We start from the raw sequence: 14,376 nt of genomic DNA, 5'->3' as shown, positions 1-14,376 counted from the left end.
AATCTGACTCCTGATTGTGTGCGCACATCTCGCTAAACTTTCAGTCATACCGAACACATACCAAAGTGATAAAATATAGTTACTACAGAAAGGAGAACTTCAAAATGCCACAGTGCTCATTAAAGTGCCATAACCTCCAAAGAACATAACCTCTATGTTGCTGCATTCGTGTCTCCTGAACAACCACCATTCTGCATGTTCTGATCGCACAGGTGTCTGCACCAGCAGTAAGGCAGATGACTCTTGGGCAACAGTTGTGGTCACACCCATTATGCGTTGTGCTCAGAGCCTGGAGTCAGCTCAAGAACCCATCTTAGTTGACTCAGCGACCTCGTGTGACACTTCAGGGAGCACAGCTGCAGTGCTGCTGACAGCCACAGAAGCTGGTGCAGTGCCAATAGCTGTGCTCATACACAGCTCACAGAGGGCTACAGTCTGGCTTTCCCTCTGCTGAAACATCGGTGCCCTACATGCTTTGGAAACAGAGAGGTAAGAGTTTCTGAACTGATGCAGGAGCTGGAAATTAAAAACAGTATTGAACGGGTGACAGTTGTATTTAATGTTGCTTATTCATCAAGGCAAATCAAATGGCGTCATCAGCACCTGAAACACTGTTGTTGGAAGTGAGATGCTTGCTTCCAGATGTTTAGAAACCATGCTATTACATGCAGACCACTTCCTTTGTTTTGAACAAATTTAGTTTCTTAACATCAGTTTTCCCTGTGAAGCTGGTATCAGAAAAGAAGGTCTCACAATATCAAAGCACCTACACGCCATGCCAGGCTTACTTTTGCACAGCTAAACTTCACATATGGTAATATCAATGCTTGACACATGGGTTTATGCGTTTACTACCCAAGAGCACAAAAGAGTGGCATGGTAATGTTTTAAAGGTTATTTCATAGCTTTCCTTCGCTGCATTGACAGATGAAAATAACTGGCCAAGCGCACAAACACACTACACTTGCCTGCAGCACCTGAAAGAATGCTTGCCTTTTGGCGGATGCCAACTCTAGTTGCAGGCCCCTGCTGCATTCATGTCCGATTCTCCTCGGCCTGAGAAGGATGCCCTGTGTGATGTCTGGCCCTCGGCACAGCAGCTGTTGGACCATCCTACAGGCGGAGTGGAGAGGTAGGTCACTTCTTCACATAACAAGGTGGACAAAGGTGGCCAACACCACTTCGTGTCAGCCTTCCAAAAGGTATTGCTAACTTACTGCTCGATGAGAACCACATAAAGAATGGGTCATATGCTCGGTGAGGAAACTTAAATGATGGAAGCACTAGATCTAAGCTAGCATGCTGTTTGTTTGCTACACATGGCACAGACAGAACAACCTAAACAGGATCAAGGTTTTCTGTCCGTGTTGGCATGGTCCTCAAACAATATCAATGCTTGCCAACTTGTCTGGGTTTCTATTTTTCCCGCGCCACATCTGAGCCTAGTGAGCTTAAGATGAATATCTTTTTGGTGAGAAATTGATGCAATCCTTAATGACAGTCAAATACTAAAGGAATAGTGATGTGGAAACTGGGTTTTGCCCCGTCTGAGGCAGAATTCTGTGTTTACACTAACGAAAAATATTCGATCTCAGCTTAGCGCATTAATTAGTAAAAACTGATTGGCATTAGCAGCTGAGCGGTCTGGAGTGGCAGAGCCAGTTCGACTTTTCACAGGCTTCTGCCCAGTGGGGCGTCTTGCAGGCCTGTTTTGGCATCTAATGCTCACACGAACACTCTGCCTTCTTCCACTTGTGACCTCTGGTTTGATCCCATTCCCAGCACACTTCACGGACTCCAGGACCTCTTTGCATGAAGCAGTCTAGTTCCCAGTGTTGTCTTATTTGCAGTCTAGACACTCCATTCGTTTTTGGGAAAGGAAAGGCATATAGTAGTAACTAGCTCCCAGGGTCAGCGGACATCTTGAAGAACTGTAGACACCTAATTTTTGCTTGCGTGTTTTCTTCTTTCAAATGATGCGTTAGACATTTTTATACACATAGCACCCCACTGTATTTGCCTACAACTGCTGAATAATTTATAATTGAATTTTTTCTTGATGCTGTTTTAGTTTCATCAATCAAACGATGGCTGTGACGTGTAGATGAAGTTAATGTACGTAAGCTGCGATAAAACGGCAATGTAGCAGCTGATATGTCGTTTGTTCTCATTCTAGTCTTGAACCAGGCTTATTTCAGTGCTGTGGTGAGTCAAAACTGTGTATCTGCGTTTATATGGCACTTTTTCTCTCTCTCACGTGACCTGTAGTTCAGCTACACGTCACGACCGTCGGTTGGTTGATAACATCGAAACCGGAACAGCATGACAAAAGAAATTCAATTATATTTTATTCAGGGGTCATAGGCAAACACCATGCTGTAATCAGTCAATTAATCGATCTGTCATTTTATTTACATCAGTCAAGGTGATTCAGGGAGTGCAATCAAAATGCCGACAAAGTTGTTGTACTATTCAAATGTCTAACACATCATTTAAAAGATGAAAGCACGCAGTACAGTAGAATTAGGTGTCTATCATGCTTTGAGATACATGGTGATGGCGTCCACCTAACGCATTATGCCCTACACAGCTGCAATTGTAGCCTCTTAATTCGCTCTACTAAATGGCTTCTGCAAAGGTGTTACAGTTTTCGCTGTAAAAGACTGGCTAAACTAGGGCACAGCTACATGTTCATTTTTAGCCCCACTGTTCTCCTCTGCCTGTCTGACTCAGTGGTCATGCTTTGCAGTTAATGTCCTGAGTGACTTAGCAGCTGAGTTAAAGCATTCGGCCAGAGCCGCAGCTGCCACGTTCTTTCCCTCCTCCCACTCTCTCCGCTGACTTGGCTTTTGTTTTTCTTCACTTCTTTCTCTTGGCTTGGCTTAGCAATGATCCACTCGAGCGCAAAGCCAACTTTTCTCTGATCTTTATCTCTTGAGTTGCAGATTTGTATGACACCTACAATGGCCTTCAGTTACACGACCACTTGGGGTGGGCTCCCATAAATTACTCTCTATGTAGAAAAATGAAATGGTTATTAAGTAGCAACTGTATGTTGTGTTCCTTGGCATCACCTAGCTGTCAGAACAGTCTCACGACACCATGATCATGGTGCTGATGTCGTCTAATGCACACTTTCCAATGTTTACCAGTGGCTGCAAACATAAGTTGTCAGTTCAACAGCAAACGGCTAGTGAATCTAACCATTATTTTCTTACCCACAAGGTATTTAATTTCACTCTTTATATCAAACTGATGTTTTCCGATCCTCTTATTATAGCTAGCGTTTCTTACTCCTCAAGCATCCTTATCAAACTAAAGGACAGAGATATTTCAATGCAGTGTCACATTGTTAATAAAAAACATTAAAGTTAAATAAGTTCCAGGGCCTGACATCTCAAATTATACCTTGAAACGTTATGCCTGGGGCCCCTACTGTCTCGTGATTGCAGGAAAAATCATGGATGTTAGCATTTTTTAGAGAAGATTATCTGTTCGCATCCACGTTCTCTTTTTTTTTGTTTGATAATGTTGTGTCTGTGGATGGTAGCACGAATAATGGAAGTGTGGTTAATTTAAGAGCCTGCATTCTCTTGAAATGCAGAATGTGGGAAGGAACAACGCTATGTTGGTGCCATGGCAGGCTTGCTTCCCCATCCGCTCAAGCAAGATGGCACGTCAAGCGCTGTGGCTGTGGCAGCAGCATGCCCGCACGTTTCAGTGGGATTTGTCGTGATACTGGTGCTTGTCGAAAGCAGTGTTACCATATCTGTGGAAATACAATGCGAGTAGTATTCTTATTTCTTGAATCATTTGCTTCAGAAAGCACCTCGAGTTAGTATATTTGAAGGCAAAATACATGATTATAGAGCAATTTTTTTTTGCTGTTGTTCTTTAAGATATCCACAACGAGCTCATCTACTAGGCTAATGAGCCAACTTCTCAATGATCTTGGGCCAACGATGTGAAGTGCAGGGCCGCACCTGTGCAAAAGGCCGCATGTATAACGTAGAAGAACTTCTTGCTGAGCGAGTTGGTGCATAGCGTTCTTGGGATGGCGTTGCGCACACGAACAAACATACACAGGAAGGAGCAGAAGAAGACAGAGTGTATGTTTGTTCATGTGCGCAATGCCATCCCAAGAATGTATAACGTGCGAGAAGCTACCGGTGGAATATTGTAAAATTCTTTGTTCTCAATTTACTGCACTTAACGGTGCAGTGAAGAGGAATCTGAACTCGTCTTTGTGCCGCAGGAACTCAATCTACACATTCTGAGCATTCTTAGAAACTTCGACTTATTGTCCTGTGTGGCCGATTTACCTAATTATATATATCGGATTAACGTCCGATTCCCACCTTTCTTTTTTTTTAATTCTCCCCGTACAGTGGCCGGAGTCGACCAACGCATGGAGCGTCTTTCAGCCAGCTCCGTGGAGGCTTTGGTTTCGCTTTATTTTGATTTTTAGGTTTCTGTGAATGAATAGTTTCATTCGCAGCTAATATAGCCACAAAATAAGCCCACAGAAATAAAAATATGCACGGACTATTTGCTACTATGGATTACTAGGTATTACTCTGCCGATGGCAGAGCGGCAAGCCGCCACGGGACTGGGTGAAATGCACTCCACGCGTTGGTCGACTCCGCCCACCGTACGGGGAGCATTAAAAAAAAAGGCGGGAGCTGGACGTTATTTCGATTTAATTAGGGAAATCGGCCACACAGGGCAATAAATCGAAGTTTCTAAGAATCCTCGGAACATGTAGATTGAGTTCCCGCGGCAAAAAGACGAATTCAGATTCCTCTTCACTGCACCTTTAAGAGGCGACGAGGGTGTTAAAACGAACTTTTTTATTTATGGATTTTGCACACAGATGTGTTTTTCTCTTCTGATTCCAAATATGTAATCATAATTGAGTTGGCGGTCTTAAATCTTACAAAGTCTAGAATGTAATTAGGTAATTTCTTACGCCGCCGCGGTGGCTCAGTGGTTGTGGCGCTCGGCTGCTGACCCAAAAGATGCGGGTTCGACCCCGGCCGCCGCGACTGAAATTTCTTTGGAGGAGAAATTCTAGAGGCCCATGTACTGTGCGATGTCAGTGTACGTTAAAGAACCCCAGGTGGTCAAAATTTCCGGAGCCCTTCACTACAGCGTCTCTCATAGCCTGAGTCGCTTTGGGATTTTAAACCCCATAAACCAAACCAAACCGTGATTTCTTACGCAGCTTTAATGAACTTTCTCTGTGCATTTTGTTGCCTTTATTTACATGAATTGATAGCCAGAGAGTTCCCATACCCGATGACATTCTTCATTTTTCTCCAAAGGCATGTCATCCTGATATACTATGTCGAGAGTAAAAGGTCGCATTATTTTACACTGCAACTTGTTAAGCTAATTGTAAATTGCTATTTATATATGGCATAAACAAAAAAAGTAAGAATGTCATCGAGTATGAGAATTTGCTGGCTATCAATTCATGTAATTAAAAGCAACAAAATGCACTGAGAAAGTTCATTAAAACTGCGTAACAAATTCCCTACTTGCACTTTAGAATTTAAGATAACTCTTGATCTAAGACCGCCAGCTCAATTATGACTACATTTTTAAATGCAGAAGAGAAAAACACATCTGTGTGCAAAATTTCATCAGATTGTAGCCACAAATAAAAAGGTCAGTTTTAAGACTCTCGTCCCCCTTTAAAATTCTCCGCCGCAGATAATTAGGAGCCTCGATTGTGCTCTTTAGATTGTCTTCTGTCTGTACTCGATGGCAGGTTTTCTTAGAAATGAAGGGCAGGCAATAGGGGCGAAGTGTCCATAACTGTGTCATTCACAGAATAGTTTGGCTGCACAAGAGTGCACATGTAGCAAACCAAAGTAACATTCAACAGTCTAGCAAGAGAACAGCAGTTCGCAATTGGTGGCGCGATGCTGGAAGTAGTAAGAGAATATGTCTACTTAGGGCATGTAGTGACCGCTGATCCGGATCATGAGAGGGAAATAACGAGAAGAATAAGAATGGGGTGGAGCGCATATGGCAGGTTCTCTCAGATCATGAATGGCAGTTTACCAATATCCCTTAAGAGAAAAGTATAAAACAGCTGTATCTTACTGGTGCTCACCTATGGGGCAGTGACGTGGAGGCTAACAAAGAGGGTTCACCTTAAGTTAAGGACAACACAGCGAGCTATGGAAAGGAAAATGATAAGTGTAACGTTAAGAGATCGAAAGCGGGTGGAGTGGGTGAGGGAACAAACGCGGGTTAATGACATCCTAGTCGAAATCAAGAGGAAGAAGTGGGCTTGGGCAGGGCATGTAATGCGAAGGCAAGATAACCGCTGGTCCTTAAGGGTAACGGAGCGGATTCCAAGAGAAGGCAAGCGTAGCAGGGGGCGGCAGAAAGTTAGGTGGGCGGATGAGATTAAGAAGTTTGCGGGGATACAGTGGCCGCAACTGGCAAAGGACAGGGTCAGTTGGAGAGACCTGGGAGAGGCCTTTGCCCTGCAGTGGGCGTAGTCAGGCTGATGATGATGACAACAGTGTGCCTGGCCACCTGACGTGCTGCTCTGCTCATCGTAACTTCATTCTCGCTGGGGCAGCTGGTGGCATCTAGTGAAGTAGAGCACTGCACGGGCCTCAATCTGAGGCCCAGCCCGGGCTCGAGACCTGAAGCCCAAGTCCGGCCCAGGCCCGCTAAATTATCGCTCTAGCGAACCCGGCCCGGCCCGTGAATACCAGAGTGAAGCCCAGCCCGGGCCCGGCCCGGCCTGTTTCACAATAACGCTTGAGATATACTGCTCACTCTGAGCAAGTAGACTGCTACTAGACCGATAAGAAATTGGCCGACAAAGGTTCTGAAACCACAGTTTGGCTTGCATAAAGTTGGTTCTTTTTAACCCAGAAGGAAGTGTAGTGCTCACCAGGCCCGTCTTTTGAAAAGTGATCTCGTGTAGGTGCGCAATGATAAACTCGGAAGTTTCGAGAGCCAAATAAAAAAGGGCTGCATACGCACATAATAGACTACCCTGCATTCCCCTATGATTTTAATCAGTTATATTTTGCCGCCCGGAAGTATAAACATTAAAGCTGCCTAGCAAGCAGTGGGATGACATTTTTTTAGTGAGCGCGATCTCACAGGTTGAACTCATAGCCGAACTGGTCGCCTTTCAGCAGAAACGAAAAGCTAAAAGGCTTGAGTATTTCACGGTGTGTGTTTGGAGACTATAAGCGTCCAAAACTAATATGTTCTTCCCTAATGCATTTGTAATAGCGTATAGGTATGTTTGGGATGACGAACGATCAATAGCCAATTAAGACCGGTTGAATTTTACTCTTACTGATGGAACAGAAGATAACGCACGAACCATGTGATAACTTACAGGGCAAAACACTTGCCATGACAACCAGGCAACGAGACGTTCCGGTTAGCTGATCAAAAATAAAACCAAACGCGCTTTAGTTTGTGGATTTTCGCACATGAGAAAAATATAGCCATAAAATAAAAGCTATGTTTTTGGGGCTTAAGGCCCAAAGGGGAGTCAGGCTGTGAGAGACACCGAAGCAGAGGGCTGGGTATCATTTCGACCACCTGGGTTTCTTCAACGAGCAATTATACTGCAAAGTACATGGCTGTCATGCTTGCCGCCCAATAGAAATGCGGCCGCCGAGGCTAGGAGCAAACCCTGGTTCCCCGGCTCAGTAATCAAGCGCCTTGACCACTAAGCCACCACGGAAGTCAATGAATAAAGCTTAGTTTTTTTCTCAGCGCGTACTACAACCCATAGCTCATCCGTGTCGGTGCTCCAATGCCGCAGTTGTGCACTTCACTCTGCAGTAGTGAATGAATAGTCGGACACCAGCCGTTTCTGTACGGACCCAAGCCCGACTCGGGTCCGCAGCTTTAAGCCCGAGCCCAGCCCGGGCCCGCAACTTCAGGCCCGGCCCAGGCCCGGCAAAACAGATCATGTCCCGGCCCGGCCCGTCCGAGCCCGTGCAGTGCACTATAGTGAAGCTGCTTGTAGCTAGCCATGCCTTACAGATTTGCTGTACTCAAGAAAACTGTTTTTTTTTTCTCGACTTTCAATGTCGAAAGTTGACAGTTATGCTAGAAAATTGCTTTAAATAATGAATGCAGTCGAGCCCACTTGTAATGAACCTGACAGTCAATCTGGTGGTGTTCTTTTTATCTGATTTTCATAGTAAATGGAGTTCCCATATTACAGCCAAGAAACCTAAGTCCGGCGAAAAGGGCATTTAGTTTTTTAGAAAGTGAGCTTTGTGTATCTACTTCTTCAAAGCTGACCCTACCACGGTGCTTTCCAATCTCTGCAGAGCGGTCATGTTCTCCTCGCTGAGACATTTGCTGCTAACAGTATGCTTTACGAACACGTTATAACTTATAGCTAATCGCAGATGAATCGTTCACAGTAGCTGGTGGCAGTTCGAGCACCTTAAATCAAATTCCTGTTGGTTGAAGAGTGCTCGTGCTTCGCGTAGAATAGCTTCCTTAGAGCACATCTCTGCAATGTTGCCATCTGCACCAACGAAGTCATCCCATGAGACATCCAAATAGTTGTGGATCAAAGATGCGTTGAAAGAAATTCACATGCGTCTGATCCCCGGGGCTTTTGACAGCGTCATGTGTCGTTCCTGGGCCTATATGTAGAGTGTACGTTGGCACAGAATGTATCAGCTGCACTGTTTGTTGTCTGCGCGCCGTCTGCACAAAGCAGAAAAGGTCTAGTCGACTGGGCAGGAGTCGCGTACCTGCTATTCCAGCGAGGCATTCCAACTTTTCAAATCGCTGCCGTTGATTCATCCCCGACAGTGTGCTGAGTAGCTTCACTTTCAACGCTGCCCCTGTCTAGTGCCCACTGCGCTTCTCCTACTTACATACTTTTTCCAACCAGCGTAGATGAAACGATTGACTTGCAGACCATTGGTGCACACTTGGCTGGCGGTTGTGTGCAGTTTCGATGTCACGTTTTGATGCTTTTTTTTTGTCACCATGTTTTCTCCGGGATGGTGTCATAGGGAATGAGAGATGCTCTTTGGTCTTCGCATTTGTGCAAAGCATGAGTTTTTCGACTTCGGGGGCAAGTTTACCCCACCTCCTCGTTCACTATAACCGAGTGGTTCTGCTACAGTTGTTCGTCCTATCTGGGATGCATTGCCATTGCCCTAATGCATATTTTGACGGTAGCGCCGCCCTGTGTGTAATAACCGAGCGTTTGTTATATCTGTGGCCGTTATAAGTGGGCTCGACTATCGAAAATATACTGTGTTTTAATCCATTAGAAGTTGCAGGCTGTGTTTGTATCACATGCCTACATATAGTAAAATTGCAATCTGACTGGCTCTAGAAACTCAACGACTTCTCTTCAATTCATTTTGGCCACTGGCTTTGTACAACAAAAGGGTGTACATTTGTACCAATCACTTCGTAAAAAGACATCATATTTGGTATGCGTCAGTACTCTAATTTTTTTGTTAAGCGTAACGGACTAGATTCCGAGAGCAGGCTAGCGTAGCTGGGGGTGGCACAAAAGTAGGTGGGTCAATGATATTAAGAAGTTTGCAGGGATAAGGGGCCCATGGGAGAGGTGTTTTTCCTGCAGGTGGGCATAGTGAGATTGATGATGATAATGATGAAGTCATCTACAAAACAATGGTCATTTTTCCATTAAATGCAACGTGGACTTGGGTCAGGCTTATTTTGTGAAACACAACTCATAGAATTGATCTCAACATTTTGTTCCCAGTACGAGGGGGTACCCAAAAAAACCCGGAATAATTTTTTGAATTGGCACAGCTTCTGTGGTACCGCATTTTGCCGCTAGGAATGCATAGAACGAACATTCCAGAGTCAGTAAGCCAAATGCCGTCGCTGAAGGAGGTCAGACTAGTTTAGGCAGAGTTTTAGAGTGACGACTGTTTTGTGTGAGTGTCGTTTTTGCAATGGCTGATTTTCGTGAACAGCGTGCGCCGGTGAAATTCTGATTTTTTCTCGAAAAAAGTGGAACGGAAACTCTTGAAATATTCAGAAAGACGTTCAAGGACGACGCTATGGGGGCAACTCAAGTGTTCCTGAATTAAATCCTGAATCAAAGCAACAGTCATGCCAATGGAAAACTTCAAATTCACCTCGCCTCAAGAAAGCTCGTCAGGTGAAATCAAACCTCAAAACTGCTGATTTGTTTTTTCGACGTGAGAGGAGTCGTCCATTCAGAATTTTTTCCGCAGGGTCAGACAGTTAGCCAGGCTTTCTGCTTGTATGTTTTGAAAAGATTGGGCAACAGTGTTCGGTGGAAGTGGCCTGATTTGTGGCAGACGGATGACTGGTTTTTCCACCACGGCAATGCCCCTGCTCACACAGCCCTGTCTCTACGACAAATTTGAACCAAAAATGGCATGACCTCTGTTCCTCAACCCTCATACTCACCCGACCTTGCCCCGTGCTACTTTCTTTGTTTCGTAGAATGAAAAGACAGGTGAATGGAAAGCGTTTCGCTGATGTTGCTGAGGTGAAGAAAAAAACGACGGAGGGACTGTCAAGCATCACAAAAGATGAATTTAAAGAATGTTTTGAAAAATGGAATGAAAGATTCGACAAACGTATCATTGTAAGTGGAGGGTACTTTGAAGGATATTGAAGGTCTGTGCTGAAAATGTGAACAAATAAGTTCAAACAAAAATAAGTCCGGTTTCTTTTGGGTACCCCCTCGTATACTGCATTTCTCTGGCTTCTTGGAAGGCTTCAGATTTATTAGCTCAGTGCTTAATATTGCAGAAACTCTGAATAGCAAACATTCCTAACATGCCTAGTGGGAAGGAAGCAGTGTGCAGTTCAACAAGTGTATGTGGCCTTGGGTGTCCATTTTAGGGGTCTATTGTATTTACAAACGATCTTGCTAGTGATGTTTCAAGTGCTACCAAACGGTAAGCTGTTGTGTGCTGCACTTACCACGAAGCTTCCCCCTCCAGGATGGTTAGGGCAGAATGGGAAGAGCGAGGACAGAGAAGGGAACGAAGAGGCAGACATGGATGAAGCTGGTGCTTCGTCAGCTTCATCCACGTCTGTCTCTCCGTTCCTTTCTTTGTCCTCACTATACCAGATCTCATGGAACCACCACGAAATATGAACCAACTAGCTCAGTTAACCACCCTTGGGCATTTGCTTAGAAGCAGATTTAGTAATAGTACTACAGGATGACATTAAGACAGCGCTCCCTTCGCACAAAAGTGAAACATGACGTTAAATGCTTCAAAATACAATATAGTCCACTTTACAAACAAGAAACAATCATTCCAAATAAGGCCGTTCCTTGGTGGCATGGGAATATATGATGCCTCAACTTTCAAGCATTTGGATGTTCTTTTCTAGAGTGACCTGTAATAGAATGCAGAAGGCAATTTATCTGGCAAAGCCAACCGTAATTTAAACTTGCCCTTCTGCAGCCATAAAGAAGGGCTCACTATCTTATTATACTTGAAGAGACAATATACATATCTTTCCCTCGGTATCTCCTTCCTTTTCCTGCACTGGCTCACTTTTCTTTCTACTACCTCATTCTTTTGCTCGTAAAATTCATGGTACATGTTAAGAGCTTTGTACTATGTGATATCACTTGTTTATTATAATGCATTCTGCGTTCTTCTGTTGTTCGGTTTTCTCTCAGAGAATAATGCACCAGTATGGATGCTGCAGGCATTTCGTGTGTGTGCTTGTACATGTGTGTCCAAACAGCCTTACCTTACGAAACAGCTAAAAGCAGTTGGAAATAATTTTTCAGAAACCAAATCCTAATGACTGATCTGGAACTGAATTATGAGCTGCTAGTAAAATGGCTTCAGAAGGAACTGGAGAATTTGAGTTTAGTTGTTTTCTTTTTTAACTAAAATTTTCTCCTACAAAATGCCTCCTCGTGTATGATCACGGCAAAAAAAAAGAAAAACTATTGTGCATCATTACATTCATTAAACATGGTTAATACACTCCCGATTGTTCACATTTCTCTCATAGGTCCTGTATTCAAAGAGCACGGAAGACTTTGAGGAAGCGAAATCAGCGCTTCACTCATTGCCTCACCAGGGCTACGTGCAAAGAGTCTACTCGCTCTTGAAGACTGAGGAGGAATGGGTGGCTATGTACCAGGCAGGCATTATTATAAGGGGACAGAACATGTACAATTACAGCGAGGCATCGATTCGAATTCTAAAGGAAGGACATTGTCTTGGGCAGAACAAAGACATACAGTGCAGTGGCCTTGGTGGAATGTATAACAACAACGTGGGAGAAGTATTTTGAAACAAGAATTCTTCGCCATGCTCACAACAGAGAAGCGGCGCATCGAAATAGCATTGACCGTCTTCTAGACAAGGTCCCAAACATGGCTACCGAAGCTATTGTGCAAAAGCATGATGAAGTTTACAGCGTCCCAAACTCGGCTGGGACTTGGATCTACGAAGTACATGCTGACATTGGGGTGTGTAGCTGTTGGGCAGGGAGCCAAAGCGCCTTGTGCAAACACCAGGCACTTGGGCAGAGGGCCTTTGGATGGCCCCTTTTCTAGCAGCCTACAGCTCACACCTGCCGACTGTGTCTAGCTGGGCCAGCTGGCACTGGGTGAGAGGTGCTCGGCACTGTGTTTTTTTTATGCCCGTGAAGGGAAACCTGCAAGGCGAGGCACCTGCAGGCACTTCTGTGCCTTCACCTCCTGCCAGTTTGCAGGAACCAGACACCCACCAAGACCCCAGCTGCTGTGGTCAGGCAATGGACGCATTGAACGAGGCAGCTTCTGAGCCAAGCTTGAAGCCAGAGGTATGGCAGAACCTTTCATTCTATTTAATTTTATCAGATGTGAGCGAAAAGAAAGCAGTCTTGCAGGCAGAGATGCACAGCCATGTTGCAAGATACTTCTTTTCTTTTTAGTTAGCCTTTAGCATTCTTTGGGGTCTAATAATTACACTCCTAGCTACTTAGTGTTCCAGCTGCTATAACTGGTGACATTCGTTTGCTTGCTCTGCTGCAGGCACCATCGTCCCAAGGTCAACTATACAGTCGCACGATGGCAGACCAACTTCCGCGCAGTGCCACCCAACGAATACTGCGAGCTGCGGCTGAGATCTTTAGGCCTACGTGAAGCCCAGGCCACGTGATCCCCGAGGAATCGGAACTAACCACACGCCGCGAAGACGAAGGTGATGAACTGGTTGTGTGCGTCAGTGCATCAGTGCTGCCTGAGTGTTTTTATCTGACAAGGAAATGCTTCTCACGTCTGCTAATATACAGTCGCACGATGGCAGACCAACTTCCGTGCAGTGCCACCCAACGAGTACTGCGAGCTGCGGCTGGGATCTTTAGGCCTACGTGAAGCCCAGGCCACGTGATCCCCGAGGAATCGGAACTAACCACACGCCGCAAAGACGAAGGTGATGAACTGGTTGTGTGCGTCAGTGCATCAGTGCTGCCTGAGTGTTTTTATCTGACAAGGAAATGCTTCTCACGTCTGCTAATCCATATACAGTCGCACGATGGCAGACCAACTTCCGCGCAGTGCCACCCAACGAGTACTGCGAGCTGCGGCTGGGATCTTTAGGCCTACGTGAAGCCCAGGCCACGTGATCCCCGAGGAATCGGAACTAACCACACGCCGTGAAGACGAAGGTGATGAACTGGTTGTGTGCGTCAGTGCATCAGTGCTGCCTGAGTGTTTTTATCTGACAAGGAAATGCTTCTCACGTCTGCTAATCCATAAAGTGGTGTTCAACGATAACGCTGTTTGTGTGCTTCCTTATTTCATAGGTTTTTATTTACTCCTCTCTATTAAGAATGACCTCATATTGCCTGGTTTCATGCAGTAAACTTCAGTTGTAAGTTAGCTCCCGTCTTGTGTGTCTCCCTGTGTGTCCTTGTCTGTTCAGCGCTATGTGGCAAGAGAACCATCACCAATTCGCCCAAGCTTCCACTCTGGTTGTGTCCACTTCATTAACCTTTTGCAGAGCCTCGAAGAAAAATACAGGGCTCTGGAGTAGCACCTGCGACATATTCACAGACTTGCCGCAGGAGACCCATCATATGCCGCTTAAAAAAAAATTTGTATTTGAAACCTGAAATAAGTATAATGAAACTATGTACATTGGTACTGGGCCCATAGCCAAGGCTAGTGTCGGGTCCATCACAAAAATACCTTGCAAATGCAGCAGTTGGAGAGAACATTTCTCACAAATAAATTCAAAATAATAAAATCGCAACGTACTCTTTGCGCATCAATTTCATTAATATTCTTGTGTATACATTTGTTGTACATGTGGACATTCTTTGTACCTAATAACTTTAACCCAATAACAATTTTACAGAAGCATTTTGGCGCAGAA

At 44.9% G+C, this 14,376-nt stretch overlaps 1 protein-coding gene across 2 annotated transcripts; it reads left to right on the top strand.

The window, feature by feature from the left end:
• Positions 1-307: 307 nt before the first annotated feature.
• On the top strand, positions 308-14,081 carry LOC149360995 (uncharacterized). Of its 2 annotated transcripts, none has more exons than XR_016288367.1 (4): positions 308-489; positions 1,023-1,132; positions 12,023-12,820; positions 13,032-14,081. XR_016288367.1 is itself a non-coding variant. In XM_089569437.1 (4 exons), exons 2-4 carry the CDS (start codon positions 1,038-1,040, stop codon positions 13,140-13,142), a joined length of 303 nt encoding a protein of 100 aa, XP_089425563.1. In that variant the 5' UTR covers positions 308-489; positions 1,023-1,037; the 3' UTR covers positions 13,143-13,810. The 2 variants fall into 2 exon arrangements, 1 of the variants encoding a protein (XP_089425563.1); XM_089569437.1 differs by having other exon boundaries at positions 12,724-12,820; positions 13,032-13,810.
• Positions 14,082-14,376: the final 295 nt, after the last annotated feature.

Source organism: Amblyomma mixtum, chromosome 2 (genome assembly GCF_055824585.1).
Source record: "Amblyomma mixtum isolate Tamu chromosome 2, ASM5582458v1, whole genome shotgun sequence".
Lineage (NCBI taxonomy): Eukaryota > Metazoa > Arthropoda > Arachnida > Ixodida > Ixodidae > Amblyomma > Amblyomma mixtum.
Note: the sequence above shows the minus strand (reverse complement) of the source record. Positions and strands in the feature narration are given on the sequence as shown.